This window comes from Orcinus orca, chromosome 18, assembly GCF_937001465.1.
Source record: "Orcinus orca chromosome 18, mOrcOrc1.1, whole genome shotgun sequence".
Lineage (NCBI taxonomy): Eukaryota > Metazoa > Chordata > Mammalia > Artiodactyla > Delphinidae > Orcinus > Orcinus orca.
The window spans coordinates 67434-85679 of record NC_064576.1 but is presented as its reverse complement, the minus strand read 5'-3'; the positions used below and the strand labels follow the sequence as shown (position 1 = coordinate 85679).

The 18246-nt window shown below is 43.2% G+C and overlaps 1 protein-coding gene across 17 annotated transcripts in view; it reads left to right on the top strand.

Moving 5' to 3' along the window:
* The window catches only part of UPF3A (UPF3A regulator of nonsense mediated mRNA decay), a 53267-nt gene that overhangs the window by 7850 nt on the left and 27171 nt on the right, over nt 1-18246 (top strand). For 4 of the 17 annotated variants that reach the window (XM_049701093.1, XM_049701092.1, XM_012534389.3 and 1 more), the window contains exons 7-10: nt 7-165; nt 5122-5282; nt 6997-7291; nt 17730-17878. In XM_049701093.1, the coding sequence (XP_049557050.1) occupies nt 7-165; nt 5122-5282; nt 6997-7291; nt 17730-17878 (764 nt within the window). Of the gene's footprint in view, nt 1-6; nt 166-5121; nt 5283-6996; nt 7292-15120; nt 15991-17729; nt 17933-18246 lie in introns of those variants that run through there. The other 13 variants (XR_007473084.1, XR_007473083.1, XR_007473082.1 and 10 more) reach the window with 7 other exon arrangements.

Sequence of the window (18246 nt, the reverse complement as noted above, 5' to 3'; positions counted from 1 at the left end):
CTTTAGAGAATTCGAGAAGAAAAGCGAGAAGAACGGAGGAGGAGGGAGTTGGAAAGGAAGCGCTTACGGGAAGAAGAGATAAGAAGGAGAAGGGAAGAGGAGAGATGTAAGAGGAGAGCAGCGGAAAAACAGCAGAAAACTGCTGAGAAAGAAATAAGGAGGAAGGTAATTTTGAGGAGACATTTCATTTCTTTTTTCCAAAAATGGTTCAACCTTTTCGGTATTTTAGCTCTTCAGAACTTGCAGAACATTTTCATTAGTGTAGTCTTTCACAATTATAGTTCTTTTTCTCTGTTCTATGACAGTGGTTCTCAGATGGTGTTCCCTGAGCCCCAGGCTTTCTTGAGCTTGCTGTGTTTGGGGGACCACATGGGTGGAAGAGTGGGCGAGGACCAGGTTCCTGGGTGTGACAGAAGCACTTCACCCAGAGGAGCCCACATTTAAATGTCCTAGGCTGGGCTTCTGCTTATATTTGCCTTTCAAGAAAGATTTCCTAACTAAAACACTACACATTTGAAACCCGCTGGCTTTGTGTCTACTGGCCTTTCTTTATGCTGACGGACTCATAGAACTGGGTTGTATCATTTCTTTTGTGGTAGCAGCAATGGTTTCTACATCTCTTGCCCAATTTTCCCTTTGACTGATGCATTCATTTATGAGGGTGGTTTAATTCCCACAGAGGGAATTATCCTCTATGTAAAATTTATTGCCTAAATTGGGGTCAGCCCCTACCTTCTTAGTATTCTGCTCAGATGACTTTAAGCCTAGATTTCAACCGCATGTGAATCTTACCTCTTCCACAAAGGGTTTAAGGTGCCTTTTAGGGATTCGTTAACATTGTATAATATAAAGGAAAAAAATGGAAGGTCAGGACTTGAGGGAACAGAGGCAGAAAGGAAAGGATAGGGAAGAGACCACAGTTGCCGTAGTTGAGCCATAGATTCGTTTCTGATATGCTCGGCAGTCAAAAACAGAAAAGTTGATCAGAAACGTAGTTTTCACTATTCATGAGGAGAAAACATGTCATTTCTTCAAGGAAAGCAAAGCTTTTTCTAGGCCTTTGCTTCTAAAATAATGTCTCCCGTAGGTGGTCCTGTGGGGTTCACTAGCAATGGGGGGGATTTCTTAACCATATTCCTGTGACACACACAGCCATCTGTATCGATCAGAACTGACTGGGCTATGCTGCAGTAAAAATAGTCTCAAGGTCTCATTGGTTTCGTGCAGCTAAGGTTCTCTTCTTGTTCACATTACGTGTCCATTGTGCATTGCTCATCATAGCCATTCAGTGAGCCAAGCTGACGAGGCTCCATCTTGCATTTGCTTCCGCAGTCGTTATGAAGTGGAAGGAGGTGTGTAACACAGCAGGTTGCACACTGGTTCTTAAACCTTCCACACAGAAGTGACAGGTCCCATGTGCCCACATTCCACTGGCCAAAACGCGGTGCACGTCCCCACCTACTCTCAAGCTGAGGGACATTGCAAGTGCTAGGAGGAAAACCTGGAATAGCTGATGAACAGCACTAATGAATAACATAACCTCTGAAGACTGTTGCTTGAAGTGGCTCTTTTTAAGTTCAAGGATTTGCTGAAAAACTCAACCTGATGGAAGGTGTGGGCCAGGTCATGCTGCTGCAGCACATTTACTGCAAAGATAAAACCTCAGTGGGCAAGATGAGTAGGTAGCCGTTTGACCCGCAAGAAATCAGCCAGAGTGGTTTCCTTCATTTTGGCTTTGATGACAATTGTTACAGATCCATGTAGTTTTAAAATCTCATAATCTGTTAGTAACATTGATGAAATTGAGGAGCCCAGTCAAGATTATTAAATGAAGATCGTCCATCCCACCTCTGCCAGGACATGGACCTAATAATGGGCGTAGCCAGGGTGTCCCTCTGGAAATAACTCTGAGACTGTTCTCTGTTTGTCCATGTGGTTTAAGTATGAACACAGTTCTTCATAACAAAAGTGTAGCAGATATACTTCCTATAACAATCACATGTAGTCTCAACAGTATAAACTAACAGCCCTTGAAAGATAATAAAATGAAACCTTAATATTATGGGAAGGCCTTTGTCATCTTGGAAAGACAGCTCTGTCATGACCAGGGGGCAAGTAGGTATCCATCTACAGGTATGCAAATATTGTCTAACCTTTTCCTTTACCTTTCTCAGCAAAGAATAATAGCACCTAATGCTTTATATTCTGAAAAGCATTTTTGTCAATAGCTTTGAGAGTTTTTCAAGAAGAATCATTAAAACGTGTAGCCTACAATTTTGCCTATAATTTTAAGTAAGACTTACAGTATTTGGAATATAGCATTTTATTTTTACATGTTTGAATATGGAATTAGAATCCAAAATAAACCAAAGACATAAAAGCAAATGATGTCAAAAAGTAACTGTGGGGCTCTTCATACAGAAACAAAGAAACCAACACAAACTGTGGGGCTCTTCATACAGAAACAAAGAAACCAAGTAACTGTGGGGCTCTTCATACAGAAACAAAGAAACCAACACAGGCACAGCAAGAGAAAGGCTTAGTCTTACTGAATCTGGTAAAACAGAATCCTGGTGGCAGGTTAGACCCCAGTGACGTGGGCCGCCCACAGCTCTGTCCTTCGAGTGTCTGGTGTTCTGACCTGACAGTACATATTTGACTCCCAGGGTGGCCTTTAGTGAGCGTCTGTGCTCAATTTGGGGATCTCTGACCTAAGATTCATCTAGAGAATTCAAATTAAAAAAAAAAAAAAGAAAACCTAAAAAATAAAACCTGTAAAAAAAATCCAAAAGAATTTGTATTAATACCCTAAAAGTAAAGAGGCAGAGAGAGGTCCTCGTGGCTGTTGTTAACAGTAAAGAAGAATATGATTCAAGGAGAGCCACCCAGTGGTTTATTTTCCTCTGAGACTTGAGAACTAAGCAGTGAGCTCAAGTTGAAGTAGGAAGTCAGGTTACCAAAGTCACAAGTAAAATTCCCAAATACTGTATATAAATTGTAGGCTATAAATACTGTATCTGAAAGAGTTGTGCGATCCTTTCCACGAAGCTCTTTAGAAACAGATGTGTGTGTGAGATAGGTTACACGCATGTAGAACAAGCATAGATGTGGGCTGCACGGGGACACTTGGCCTGACCGCCCCCCCCCCCCCACCGGCTCCCCTCGCAGGGAGCTTCCCCCCCACCAGACTCACGCCCTCTCATGAGTAGCCCCCCCCCCCCACTGTCTGGTCCCTGCCTTCCCTGACCCCCTTGAGAAACCATTCCCCCTCCTCCCCTGCCCCACACCTCATTGTCCTTTTAGTCTGTTTATCATGTGTTTGTAGCGTTTCATACCACCTGAGATTATCTGGTTCACGGTTTTCTATTTTTGTCACTGTGTATACCGTCCTCCCACCCCCATGGCCACCACCGCCTTGGCAAGACTATCAAGTGTGAGTCCTTAATTGTGGGCACTTGTCTCTTACCCACAACTGCATTCCTAGCCCTGAGCCCAGGGACTTTACCCCAGTTCATGGCACACAGCTGCTAAAACCCTTGTAATCTCTGGAGTGACAGGAGTGTCCTCTGTATGCTAATGAGCTGACAGGTGGTTGGGACCCTGGATAGCTTCAGGATGGGAGCTGCTCATCAGAAAGACCAGGCGTGATTATAGCATTGGAACCTCCAGCCCCATCCCCACCTCTAAAGAGGGAAAGGGTTGGAGATTGAGTTCAGTCACCCATGGCCAGAGGTTTAATCAATGATGCCTGTGTAACGGCGTCTCCATAAAAGTCCCTGAAGCGTGGGGTTTGAAGAGCATCCCAGCTGGTGAACACACGTATCCCACTGCCAAGGGGGTGGAGCCGAGAGAGCCCTGTGCATCTCTCCCATCGGGCTGTGCCTGATTTGTATCCTTTATAATAAACCAGTAATAGTAAGTAAAGCACTTCCCTAAGTTCCATGAGTCAGTCTCATTCAAGAGCTCCCTGAATTTATAGCCGGCCAGTCAGAAGTACTGGTGACAACCTGGGACTTGCAACTGGCCTCTGAAGTGGGGACAGTCCTGTGGGATCTGACATTAATTCCAGGTGGATAGTGTCAGAACTGGGTTGAGTCATGGGACACCCAGCCTGTGCTGGACAGCTGGGGAGGTGGTGTTGGAAAAAGCTTTGGCTTCAGAAATATTGTAAAAACAGTTCATAGGTGCACAAAATTATTTGTTGGATGGATGGAGACTTATACTGTTGCACTGCCCTGTGGTTTGCATATATTAATTTTTTAATTAAAAAAAGATACACTGTTGTCTGAAAGGATCCCCCACAGGCAGGGAACATAGTCCACTGATGAGAAGCAGCTGGCAGCGTTTGCCTGACGGTCTATGTTTCATCCTTAAATGGACTCGTTTAGTCTAGGTGTATCTGTGTGTAGTTTTTGTCTGCCGCAACTTACATAAGTTCACTTTTATAAGTGAGAACAAAATTCTCACAAGTAGACTTCGGTTCATGTTCTACAAACTGACTGTACCTGTGGTACTTAAAGTTCAAAGAGCAGGAACAGGGAGGAAGAGGCCTAATTTCATACCTAAACGAACGTATCATAGGAACCTTATAAATCTGTTTCAAGAAAGAGAGTAATAGGTGTTTTTAAAACTACTCTCAGTCATTAATATAAAGCCATCCTTTAAAAAAATTTTTTTCCTTATTACTGAAGTAATACATGTTCATTTTAGAAAAACTGGAACCTGTAGATGAAAGGAAAGAAAATAATTTCATTTCTGCCAACTAAAAATAATAACTCTTAACACAGTGTTGCAAGCCTTTTAGAGGTTTTTCTATGTGTGTGAATGAACATGCAAATAGAAATTGGATCATTCCACTTTGTAACATTCTTTTCTTCGTTAATGTAATATCTTTTTTATCACATTATCCTAAATTGTTTTTCATAACTAGAAAGTATTTCATTGAAAGAATGTTCCCCTGTGTATTTAACCAAAAACCTGTTCATTGGACCTTTAGCTTATGTTTTTTTGCTATTCAAACGTTTGGGCTCAATATTGGTGTATATTTTAAATTATTTATTAAATACCTTCTTTTATAATATATTCCTAAAGTGATATTTTACTATCATTATAATTTCTCAGCTTCTCAAGAAATCAGAAAAGGGAGAGGAGTCAAGCACTGAGAAGCCAAAAGAAAGAGGAGAGGAAATTGACACCAGAGGTGGGAAACAGGAACTCGGTCCCAGCTGTGTAGTCGTGAAGCCCAGGCCCTTGGAGAGCTCGCTGCAGGAGCTCAGGGAAAAGTGAGCCGTGCTTTTGTTTCTCTGACCACGTTAAGCACCCGAGGTTGTCATCGAGTTGTGGTTGTACATCCTTTGTCAGTATGAGTGCTTGTATTTCATAATCTACCTGGAATTCAGGAGTTTGCTGGGCTGCTCTTGCCCACACCTTTGTCTCTCCTTGGCCAGCAGTCACGCTGATGGTGGACTGCTCAGTCTGCATCCTCGAGGCTGTCTTCAAACAGGGAAGTGTCCTGGTATTGTTTCCTCCATATCTCCTCTCCTGGTTATTCTCTTGGATTCCTGCCTCTGCACTTCCATCTTCAAGATCTCCTTCCCACTCTCTTTACTTGGTGATTTTATCAGTTTGTAATTTTCCTCTGTCTTTTGAGATATCTTGCCCTTTTGATCTTCCAGACCTCCTTCAGTGTAGCTGCAGAATTGTAAATTGGAGAGCCCAGCCTTTTAGGTGCTGGAGATCTTCTGTGATACAGAACTAGAGTCCCAAGTGCTGCCCTTTCTCTGTTGGAGTGGTCAGTCCTCTGGTCCCGCCAGGATCTGCCCAGCAGCCGTGGATGCTGGTGTCCACGGGCCCCGCCTCTACGCGGCGGGGGTGTCCCCCGCCTGCTCACGCACAGCGGCTCATGAGAGGAGTTTGAGCAGAGTGCTCTGGGGACGGGATGCACGGCAGCCTCTGAGCAGGGAGCCCCTCCCTCCTGGGTCCACAGTCAGGGGGCTGTGTGCAGCTGGGATTCTTGTTCCCCTGACCCAGGGCTCCTCCCCATGTCCTGCACGTGGGTGCCTGCAGAGCTTCCTGGAGCCCAGGACCACTCTGCTCAGAGGGGTGGCTAGGGGTGAGTTTGGAGGGGAAATGGCAAGGTCGTGGGATGAGGCTGCTTTTCGCCCAGAATCACAGTACTCGGAATGACTTCCTACTACCTTTCTTGCACGGTTGTGATAAAGGTTTCCTTTCTTCTTTATAGGGATTCTGGTTAATTGGTTTGTTTATAAGATTAATTTGTGCATGACTGTCAAATCTGTGATCATTCTGGTTTATGTTACGGGCATATCTCTTATTATTGCTTATGATACAGCAGCGCCTTTGGCATGTTTCTGGCACAGATTTGTGCTTGTAGCTCTTTTTGTTCCCATCAGCCCTGCTGCCATTGCGTGCGGGGAGCCACAGACGTACGTATATGAGGCTCGTGGAGAGAAGGACTTTAAGAACCAGATGAGCTAAGCAGCAACTTATTTACTTACTATTCCTTTAATTCAGTTTGATATATGCATGCATTAATTTTTTTAGTTAATTTTAGCTCTGCTTGGAACAGAAACTCAGCTGTAAATACCAGCTCTGTGTCACGACGGATGTGCACCTGGGCTGCTAGGAAAGTCCCTTGAGTACTTTTAGTCTCATTTATTTTATCTGTAAAAAAAGGGAGGATTATATTTACTAAGAATTATAAAAATATGTGTATATGGTACCTTAGCATAGTGCCTATTACATATGTGTGACTCAAGTGTAACAGTAAATATTGTTATTACTATTGTTTATTCATGTTTTCAAAAGTTTCTTATTGAATGCCTGTCGTGTGCCCGTCATGTGCAAACTTGGCACTGCAGTGATGAGCAGACTTACACATCCCCTGTCTGCTTTTGAACTTGTAGTCTGGAGGGGAAGATGGGTAATTGACAAGCAGTTTATGGAAGGTTATTGATAATTTGTGTTGAATCACAGGTCAGAAAATGACAGTGATAAAGAGCAAAGGGACGTGGAGAGAAGATTCCAAGAAAAAGAACTTGAAGCACAAAGATACCACTTGGATGACAGCAGAAAACATAGAGCTCACTATGAGTTGGATAAGTTTTCAGGAAGAAGCAAAGAAGAGCTGAAAAGGGGGAAAGGATTCACCCCAGACCGAGGGAAGAAGGGGAGCCAGGATGGGGGCGGCCCTGTGGGGGCAGCAGAGACACCAGGAAGGGAGAAGAGTGAAGATGAGCTGGCACCCAAGAAGGAGGACGCGGGAAGCAAGGTTCTTTTATTCACTGGGGATAACCTTTCACTTCATTTTCGTCTACTCAGAGTATCAGCTGTAATCCTGCAGGCTTACAACTGCTTTTCCAGACAGAAATGTTTTATCTAACCAAGAGTCTTGAGGTGTCTTGAGGTGCAGGATCGTAGCTTCTGACAGCGTCCTAGGGAGCTCACTGCCCTGAGAGTCTGTATTTGCAGAGCAGTTATTCTTGTCCAGTGAGAGGCACCAAGTCCTGAAATGAAACCAGCATCATCTTTTCTCAGAGAATCAATTGTTTTTTTAACCAGGAAAGAAAAAGAACCTTTTATTTAGTATAAAACTGGCACATTCACACTATTTGCTTGAGAATAAGTAATGGGAAGATTATACATTTTACCCCTAAGACAGTAAGGAAAATATTAATGACATGTCATGGTGCTTTCTTTTACATCATTAACAGAGTTATGATTTTTTTAAATTGAAGTTTAGTTGATTTACAATATTGTGTTAGTTTCAGGTGTACAGCAAACTGATTCAGACATTTTTTCCAGATTATATCCCAATATAGGTTATTACAAGATATGGAATATAATTCCCTGTGCTATACAGTAAATCCTTGTTGCTTATCTATTTTTATGTATAGTAGTGTCTATCTGTTAATCCCATACTCCTAATTTGTCCCTCCCTCCTTCCCTCTCTCCTTTGGTAATTATAAGTTTGTTTTTGTGTCTGTGAGCCTGTTTCTGTTTTGTATATACATTCATTTGTATTATTTTTAGATTCCATATATAAGTGATATCATATAGCATTTGTCTTTCTCTGTCTGACTTAATTTCACCTAGTATGACAATCTGTAGGTCAATCCATGTTGCTGCAAATGGCAGAATTTCATTCTTTTTTATGACTGAGTAATATTCCATTGTATATATACCACATCTTCTTTATCCATTCATCTGTTGATGAGCATTTAGGTTGCTTCCATATCTTGACTACAGCAAGTCCCCTACATATGAATGAGTTCCATTCTTAGAGCATGTTCATAAGTCCAATTTGTTTGTAAGTCCAACAGAGTTAGCCTAGGTACCCAACTAACACAATCGGCTATATAGTACTGTACTGTAATAGGTGTATAATACTTTTCGCACAAATAATATATTAAAAAAACACAAAAAATAAAACATTTTTAATCTTACAATACAGTACCTTGAAAAGTACAGTAGTCCAGTACAACAGCTGGCATACAGGGGTTGGCATCAAGTGAACAGGCAAGAAGAGTTACTGACTGGAGGAGGGAGAGGAGGTGGGAGATGGTAGAGCTGAAGGGTCATCAGCAATAGGAGATGGAGGGCAAGCTGCAGTTTCACTCACACCTGACATTGATGGAACACACGTTTGCATCTTTGAAAGTTTGCAACTTGAAGGCTCACATGTAGGGGACTTATGTGTTGTAAATAGTGCTGCTGTGTACATTGGGTGCATGTGTCTTTTCGAATTAGAGTTTTTGTGTTTTCCAGATATGTACCCAGGAGTGGCATTGCTGCATAATATGGTATCTCTATTTTTAGTTTTTTTTAGGAACTTCCATACTGTTTTCCATAGTGGCTGCACCAATTTACATTCCCACCAACAGTGAACGAAGGTTCTCTTTTCTCCACACCCTCTCCAGCGTTTACTGTTTGTATACTTTATAATCATGGCCATTTTGCCCAGTGTGAAGCGATACCTCATTGTGGTTTTGATTTGCATTTCTCTAATAATTAGTGAGGTTGAGCATCTTTTCGTGTGCCTGTTGGCCATCTGTATGTCTTCTTTGGAAAAATGTCTATTTAGGTCTTCTGCCAATTTTTTTGGATTGGGTTGTTTGTTTTTTTGATACTGAGTTTTATGAGTTGTTTATGTATTTTGGATATTAACCCCTTGTTTGTCACATCATTTACAAATATTGTCTCCCCTTCTGTAGGTTGTCTTTTCGTTTTGTTGATTGTTTCCTTTGCTGTGCAAAAGCTTTTAAGTTTAATTAGGTCTCATTTGTTTATTTTTGCTTTTATTTCTTTTGCCTTGGGAGACTGACCTAAGAAAATGTTGCTACAATTTCTGTTGGAGAATGTTTTGCCTATGTACTCTTCTAGGAATTTTATGGTGTCATGTCTTATATTTAGGTCTTTAAACAATTTTGAGTTTATTTTTGTATATGGTGTGAGGGAGTGTTCTAATTTCATTGATTACATGTAGCTGTCCATCTCTCCCAACACCCCTTGCTGCAGAGACTGTCTTTTCTCCATTGTATATCCTTGCTTCCTTTGTCATAGATTAATTAACCATAGGTGTGTGGGTTTATTTCTGGGCTCTCTATTCTGTTCCATTGATACGTATGTCAGTTTTTTGTACCATGATGCTTTGATTACTGTGGCTTTGTAGTATAATCTGACATCTGAAAGTGTTATGCCTTCAGCTTTGTTCTTTTACCTCAGGATTGCTTTGGCACTTCTGGGCCTTTTGTGGTTCTATATATATTTTAGGATTATTTGTTATAGTTCTGTGACAAATGTCATGGGTATTTTGATAGGGATTGCATAAAATCTGTAGATTGCTTTGGGTAGTATGGCCATTTTAACAGTATGAATTATTCTGATCCAAGAGCATGGGAAATCTTTCTATTTCTTTTTTTTTTTTTTTTTTTGAGGTACGCGGGCCTCTCACTGTTGTGGCCTCTCCCGTTGCGGAGCACAGGCTCCAGACGCACAGGCTCAGTGGCCATGGCTCACGGGCCTAGCTGCTTCGCGGCATGTGGGGGCTTCCCGGACCGGGGCAGGAACCCATGTCCCCTGCATTGGCAGGTGGACTCTCAACCACTGTGCCACCAGGGAAGCCCTCTATATCTTTGTATCATCTTCAATTTCTTTTATCAGTGTTTTATAGTTTTCAGCATATAGATCTTTCACCTCCTTGGTTAAATTTATTCCTGGGTATTTTATTTTTTGACATGATTTTAAATGGGATTCTTTCTTTACTTTCTCTTTCTGATATTTCACTGCTGGTGTAAAGAAACAACAGATTTCTGTGTATTAATTTTGTATCCTGCTACCTTGCTGAATTCATTTATTAGTTCTAATAGTTATGTGTGGAGACTTTAGGTTTCTCTATAGAAAGTATCATGCCATCTGCAAATAATGACAGTATACTTCTTCCCTTCCAATTTGGATACATTTTATTTCTTTTTCTTGTCTGATTGCTGTGGCTAGGACTTCCAATACTATGTTGAATAGAAGTGGTGAGAGTGGGCATCCTTGTCTTGTTCCTGAATTTAGCAAGAAGATTTTTAGGTTTTCACCACTGAGTATTATGTTGGCTGTGGGTTTGCCATAAATTGCTTTTATTATGTTGAGATATGTTTCCTCTATACCCACTTTGGTGAGAGTTTTTATCATGAATGGATGTTGAATTTTTTTTTTTTTTTTTAAATTTACTTTATTATTTATTTTTGGCTGCATTGGGTCTTCGTTGCTGCATGCTGGCTTTCTCTAGTTGCAGAGAGCGGGGGCTAGACTTCGTTGTGGTGTGCGGGCTTCTCATTGCGGTGGCTTCTCATTGCGGAGCACGAGGTCTAGGCGCGCGGACTCTATAGCACAGGCTCAGTAGTTGTGGCACACGGGTTTTAGTTGATCCGCGGCATGTGGGATCTTCCTGGACCAGGGCTCGAACCCGTGTCCCCTGCATTGGCAGGCGGATTCTTAACCACTGCGCCACCAGGGAAGTCCGGATGTTGAATTTTGTCAGATGCTTTTTGTGCATCTACTGAGATAATCCTGTGGTTTTTCTCTTTCTTTTTGTTAATGTGGTGTATCACATTGATGGATATGTATATGTTGAACCATCCCTGCAAGCCTGGAATGAATCCAACTTGATCATGGTGTAATGATTCTTTTTATGTGTTATTGGATTTGATTTGCTAATATTTTGTTGAGGATTTTAACATCTATATTCATCAAAGATATTGGCATGTAATTTTCTTTTTTTGTAGTGTCTTTGTATGGTTTTGGTATCAAGGTGAGGGTGGCTGCATAGAATGAATTTGGGAGTGTTCCCTCCTCTTCAATTTTTTGGAATAGTTTTAAAAGGATAGGTATAAGTTCTTCTTGTATGTGTGGTAGAATTCCCCACTGAAGCTGTCTGGTCCTGGACTTCTGTTTGTAGGGAGTTATTTTTTATTACAGATTCTATTTCACATCCAGTGATTCGTCTGTTAAAATTATATGTTTCTTCTTGACTCAGTTTTGTTAGGCTGTATATTTCTGGAAATTTGTCCATTTCTTCTAGGTTGTCCAATTTGTTGGCATATAACTGTTCATAGTGTTCTCTTATGACTTGTATTTCTGTGGTATTAGTTTTTATTTTCATGTCTTTCATTTCTTATTTTATTTATTTGGGTCCTCGCTCTTTTCTTGGTGAGCCTGGCTAGAGGCTTGTCAATTTTATTGATCTTTTAAAAAAAACAGCTCTTGGGCTTCCTTGGTGGCCCAAGTGGTTGAGAGTCCGCCTGCCGATGCAGGGGACACGGGTTTGTGCCCCGGTCCGAGAAGATCCCACATGCCGCGGAGCGGCTAGGCCCATAAGCCATGGCTGCTGAGCCTGTGCGTCCGGAGCCTGTGCTCTGCAATGGGAGAGGCCACAACAGCGAGAGGCCCACGTACTGAAAAAAAAAAACAAAACAAAAAAAAACAGCTCTTGGTTTTATTGATCTTTTCTGTTGTTTTTTTAATCTCTATTTCATTTATTTCCTCTCTGATCTTTAGTATTTCCTTCCTTCTGCTAGCTTTGGGTTTTTTTTGTTCTTGTTTTTCTAATTCTTTTAGGTGGTAGGTTAGGTTGTTTATTTGAAATTTTTCTTGTTTCTTGAAGAAGGCCTGTATCGCTATGAACTTGCCTCTGAGAACTGCTTTTGCTGCATCCCATAGATTTTTGTAAGGTTGTGTCTTCATTTTTGACTCAAGGTATTTTCTGATATCTTCTTTGATTTTATCGTTGACCCATTGGTTTTTTAGTAGCATGTTGTTTAGTCTCCATGGGTTCATTCTTTTCCCATTGTCCTTTCTGTGGTTGACTTCTAGTTTCATACCACTGTAGTCACAAAAGATGCTTGAAGTAATTTCTGTCCTCTTAAATTTGTTAGGCTTGTTTCGTCAGCTAACACATGGTTTGTCCTAGAGAACGTAACATGCGCACTTGAAAAGATGTGTATTCTGGGTTTTTTTGGATGCAGTGTCCTGTAGATATCAGTTAAGTCCAACTGGTCTATTGTGTCATTTAGGATTTCTGTTGCTTGATTTTCTGTCTGGATGATTGGTCCAGGGATCTGATGTCAGTGGGGTGTTAAAGTCTCCTGCTATTATTATATTATTGTCAATTTCACACTTTATGTCTGTTAGTATTTGTTTTACATATTTAGGTGCTCCTCTGTTGGGTACATGTATGTTAACAAGTATAATATCCTCTTCTTGTATTGATCCCTTTATCATTTTATAATACCCTTCGTTGTCTTTCTTTATGGCCTTTGTTTTAAAGTCTAATTTGTCTGATATGAGTATTGCTACTCCCGCTTTCTTGTCATTTCCATTTGCATGAAATATCTTTTCCCATCCCCTCACTTTGTCTGTGTGTGTCTTTCACCCTGAAGTGAGTCTCTTGTAGGCAGTATATTGTAGGTTCTTGTTTTTTTATCCAATCTACCACTCTTTTGATTGGAGCATTTAGACCATTGACATTTAAAGTAATTATCAATAAATATGTACTTACTGACATTTTAATCCTTGTTTTCCAGTTGTTTTTTGTAGTTCTTTGTTCATTTCTTCTTTTTCTTCTTTTTGTTTTTCTTTCTGTGGCTTGATGATTTTCTTTTGTGGTATGCTTGAGTTTCTTTCTTTTTGGTTTTTGTGAATCTATTGTATATTTTTTATTTGTGGTTACCATGGAGTTTGAGTATGTTAACCCATCACTATATCTATTTTCTTTACACTGATAGTAATTCAAGTTCAAAAACATTCCAAAATACTTACATTTTAAAACTCTCCTCCCCCACATTTTGTGACTTGTAATATCCTGTTTTACATGTTCATGCTTATCCTTTTACTGTTAATTGTAGTTATAATTGCTTTTACAGTTTTTTTTTATTGTTTTTTAACCTATGTACTGGCTTATTTAAGTGATCTCCAGTCATTTTATATACTTGCCTTTCCTATAGATCCTTGCTTCCTTTCTATTTAGAGAAGACCCTTCAATATTTCTTTAAGGGTAGGTTTAGTATTGCTGAATTCTTTTAGTTTTTGCTTGTCTGAGAAATTCTTTATCTCTTCTTCTATTCTAAATGATAATCTTGCTGTGTAGAGTATCCTAGTTGCAGGTTTTTCCCTTTCAGGACTTTGAGTATATCATGCCACTCCCTTCTGGCCTGAAAGTTTCTGCAGAGAAATCAGCTAATAGCCTTCTGGGGGTTCCCTTGTAACTAACTCCTTGTTTTTCTCTTGCTACCTTTAGAATTCTCTCTTTATCTTTCATTTTTGTCATCTTAATTCTGTGTCTTGGTGTGGGTCTGTTTGGATTCATCTTGTTTGGGACCCTCTGTGCTTCCTATACCTGGATATGTGTGTCCTTCTTTAGGTTTGGGAAGTTTTCAGCCATAATTTCTTCAAATACATTTTCAATCCCCTTCTTTCTCTCTTCTCCTTCTGGAATCCCTATTATGTGTAGGTTGGCACATTTTATATTATCCCATAGATCTCATATTTTGTTTTCATTTTTTTAAAATTTGTCTCTCTGTCTTCTTCTCTGATTGGGTGATTTCCATTATTCCATCTTCCAGATCACTTACACATTCTTCTGTGTCACTTAGTCTGCTGTTCATTGCTTGTTTTTTCTCTCAGAAATTGTCTATTTTTGGTTGGTTCATCTTTATAGTTTCTAGTTCCTTGTTACAGTGATCTACATTTCTATCAATAATCTTTCTTAATTCAGGTAGCACCTTTATTACCTCCTTTTTGAACTTGGGGTCCAGTAGACTGATGAGCTCTGTTTCATTATTTGTTCTTTCAGGGGATTTCTCTTGTTCTTTTAATTGGGAGTTCCTCTGCCTTTTCACTCCACTTAATTTTCTCTGTCTCTAAGAATTTAGGAGAAAGAGTTATCTACTGAGGTCTTGAAAGTGTGTTTTTATGTGGGACTGTCCCTGTGCAGACGGTGTGTATTCAGTGTTTTTAGTGCCAGGGCTGGTTTTGGTATGCCCACCAGCCACGTCATTCTTCAGGGTGTGCTGTCCGTAAGCCCCTTGATAGGGGTGTGGTCAGTGTTGTACTATCCAGAGCCTGGGCTGGCTGTGAGGTGGGGCCTCCTCTCTGCTCCGTGGCTGTCACTGCCCTGTCGGGGGTGGGGGCTCTGCTCCCCAGTTGTTGGAGTAGAAGCCCTGAGGGTCGAGTTCAATCAGGCTCCGTTGCTCTTGAGTGTCTGCCCCAAAGGAGGTGAGTGCTGAAGCAGCTGAGGCCACAGAGGACCTAGGCGTCACCTGTGTAGGTGTCCACAGTTCTGCTCAGAAGCAGCCCGGGGTCGCATCCCTTTCTCTGTTGTGTTCATCCCAGATCTCACGCAAGGCTGTGGTGTGGAGTAGGCTGGGGCTGGGGGTTGGGACGTTGTGGGTACAGGAATTGAGGTGGCTGCACTGCTGTGTGAGACCTGTCTGCCCCAGATCCAGCACTAAGCTGCCATGTGGACTGGGCGGAGCCAGGGGCTCACACTGACAATGGCTGTTACCGCCCCACCTGGACCCCACCCGAGACACAGGTCTGTCTCTTCACTGCTAGGCCGAGTCTCTGCCCAGATCTCATGCCAGGCTGTGGTGTGCAGGGAGCCATGCCAGGGTGTTCACCCCTTCAGGTCTGGAGTGCAGAGAGGTGGCAGCTGTGACTGCAAAGCTCTCTCCGCCCTGACTGTCAGCACGCTGCACACAGGCACTCCTTGTGAGTAGAGTCCCAGCTTCTCCAGCACCTCTGTCTGTCTCAGCGGATTTCCCAGCAGGCAGGGGGGCCGTCTCCTCCGTGCGGGACCCTAGGACTGGGATGCCCAGGGTGTTGCTCAGCCTGCCTGCTCCCCGGGGTGAGGGTCCACCCACGAGGACTTTCTCCTCCTTACAGATCTCCCCGGGGCACAGGTCCTGACCCGGTGCCTTTCCTTCTGTCCAGGCCAGTTACATGGAGCTCTTTCTTGCAGCTTTGGCTGTGTAGAGGGTCTTCTGCCAGTTTCTGTGAGAACCATTCCACAGGTAGATGTGTTTCTGATGTGTTTGAGGGGGGAGATGATCCCCCTCCAAGAGCGTTCTGATTATTAGTGGGTAATGAGGTGGCCGTAAACACCCAGGCCAGCTCTGCACAACCGGCATGGCATTGGGATCACATCGTCGCAGAGGAGCACTGTAACGGGTCATCTCCCTGCCAGGCCCGGCCCCGTGGTGCTGGCCAGCCCTCACAGCCTGGCGTGCAGGTGAGCCGAGGGCACGGAGGCCAGGGCTGCAGGCCGTATCCACGTGCCCCGCCACCCCTGACCCTGGCAGCCTCCCTCTGTCCTGTGTCTGATTCTGTCATTTCAGGAAGCTGTAGAAATGGGAGCACAGCATGGAACCTTTTGAGGCTGGCTTTTTCACTCAGCATAATCCCCACAGATCCATCCAGGGGGTGGTGGGTATCAGCGATGTTGATTTTTATTTCTTTATTTATATTTTTTATAAATCTATTTATTTATTTTTGGCTGCGTTGGGTCTTTGTCGCTGCGCGCGGGCTTTCTGTAGTTGCAGTGAGCGGGGGCTACTCTGTTGCGGTGCGCGGGCTTCTCCTTGCTGTGGCTTCTCTTGTTGCGGAACGTGGGCTCTAGGCGCACGGGCTCAGTAGTGGCTCGCGGGCTCTAGCGCGCAGGCTCAGTGGTTGTGGCTCACGGGCTTAGTTGCTCCACGGCATGTGGGATCTTCCCGGACCAGGGCTCGAACCAGTGTCCCTTGCATTGGCAGGCGGATTCTTGACCACTGCGCCACCAGGGAAGTCCCGCTATGTTGATTTTTAAAGTGTCTGCAGTGAAGGCAAGGCCAGCCCCAGCCAGAGGGAGTCTGCTCATCTTCACCTTTGACCAGCCCCGTCCATCTACTCAGAGGTTTCTGCAGTTACTGTAACCTCAGGGCTTTCTGCTGCGTTCGTTCACGCGAGCACTGGTTTCTCACCTGCCTCTTCATTTAGCAGCAGTGAGTGACGGGCATCGGCACAGCTTTGGGAGTGGGAACCCGAGGTGACTCTTCCGCTCAGTTAAAGCTGTGGTGCTGTAGTGGCGATAAGGTGCTATATGTCATAGCTCCTTTCTCACGAGGTGAGCTGCGATGTCCTCCTAGAATCCGTCTGTACACACAGACATTACCCTGCGAAAGCAGAGCCGTGCTTTTGGCCCCGGGCAGAGGTGGTGTGTGAAGCCTGTCTCTCTGTCTACACGGGATTCGGGTCTGTATGGCCTGCCAAGCCCTTTCCCACCCTTCTCATTGGCCAGGCTGATATTAAGGAAAAGAACATTCTGGTAAACCCCATGGTGGTAACTGTGGGGCCTCCACACACAGCCCAGGAGTGGGCAAAGGTGAGTGGTGAGCCCTGGAGAAACAGCATAGGACGTGCCCACCCGAGTCACACTGCCTGGCCCCTTGGTGGCCGTGGAAGGCTACGGCTGCTGCTCCGCCCACATGAGCAGACGGCTCCCTCGGGTGGGTCCACGGCAGAGCTGGCTGGCTTCCCCAAGGCTGGTCCTGGCCTGCAGAATCGCTTTGTCCTTCCCTGGCTTTGCTTTCCTCATTCCCTGAAGCAGTTTCATTTCATTTTATGTACTGTATCCAGGAATGTTTTTATCCCACCACCTCTAAGAGATTAGTATGATGGCTGGTTAGCATTTTCCATAAAGGGGACAGTTGAGGAATAAGCTACACAGAAATTGCTAATTACAAATGTGTGTGACTGTTCAGGTCATAGCTCTAAAAAGCCATATCTCTAGAGACCATGCCTCATTATGTTCCAGACTTTGCATCCACCCTGCGTGGCGAGTTTGAGGGGCTGAGATGAGTGTGTCTGAGTTTTCACCTCTCAAAATAGGAGGGAATGCCGTGATTGTATTAATTCCACAGAGTGTTCTGGCTTTGAGCAGTAACAGTTTCCCAGACACTAACTTTACTTACAAGTTATTATTAACTGTCTTTCTTTTTCGTGGCTCTTTTTTTTTTTAATCTCAATGCCTGATTTCTGAGATAGTGCCGTGAAAAAGTCTGATTTTTAGCTTCAAGACTGATTTTCTTTAGATAATTAGGATTATCAGGCCCTAGAAATAGATAGACCTGTTGCCCCCTCCTGTATTGCTGGCCCTTGGAAGAGTAACACGCCCTCTGTCCTGGCAGGACCGACCAGGCTTGCAGCTGTACCAGCCCAGAGGTGGCATCCGAGCCCGTGAATGTGATGGAAGACCCCCTGAGGAGGGCCGTGACGGGAGGAGGGGTGAGGTGGAAGATTCACCAGGGGCTGGAGCTGAGAAGAGCGAAGAGGCAGAGTGAGTCAATGTGCATGTTGGTGACGTGGGTGGTCTCCCACCCACACTCTGTGGATTAGAGAGGGCATTCCTTCCGGAAGCATGTAAATTAGCCTGGAATAAAACCGACAAGGTGAAACTACTCCTTATAGAGAAACTAGAACTATAAAGGTGGCATAGAGATACCTAGAAACCATTCTCAAGCGATCTTTTAAAACTTTGAACAGAGTTATAGATTTGGCCATTTCTGATATAAACTAGTATATGTAATTTAGCCAAAGCAGAAGAAAAATAATCTCCTTCAGAAAGTAGCAAAGTATGACCAAAACCAGAAGAAAGCTAGTATTGTATCAGTGTGAATTCTGAAGCATTTTAAACATGGTGTAGGA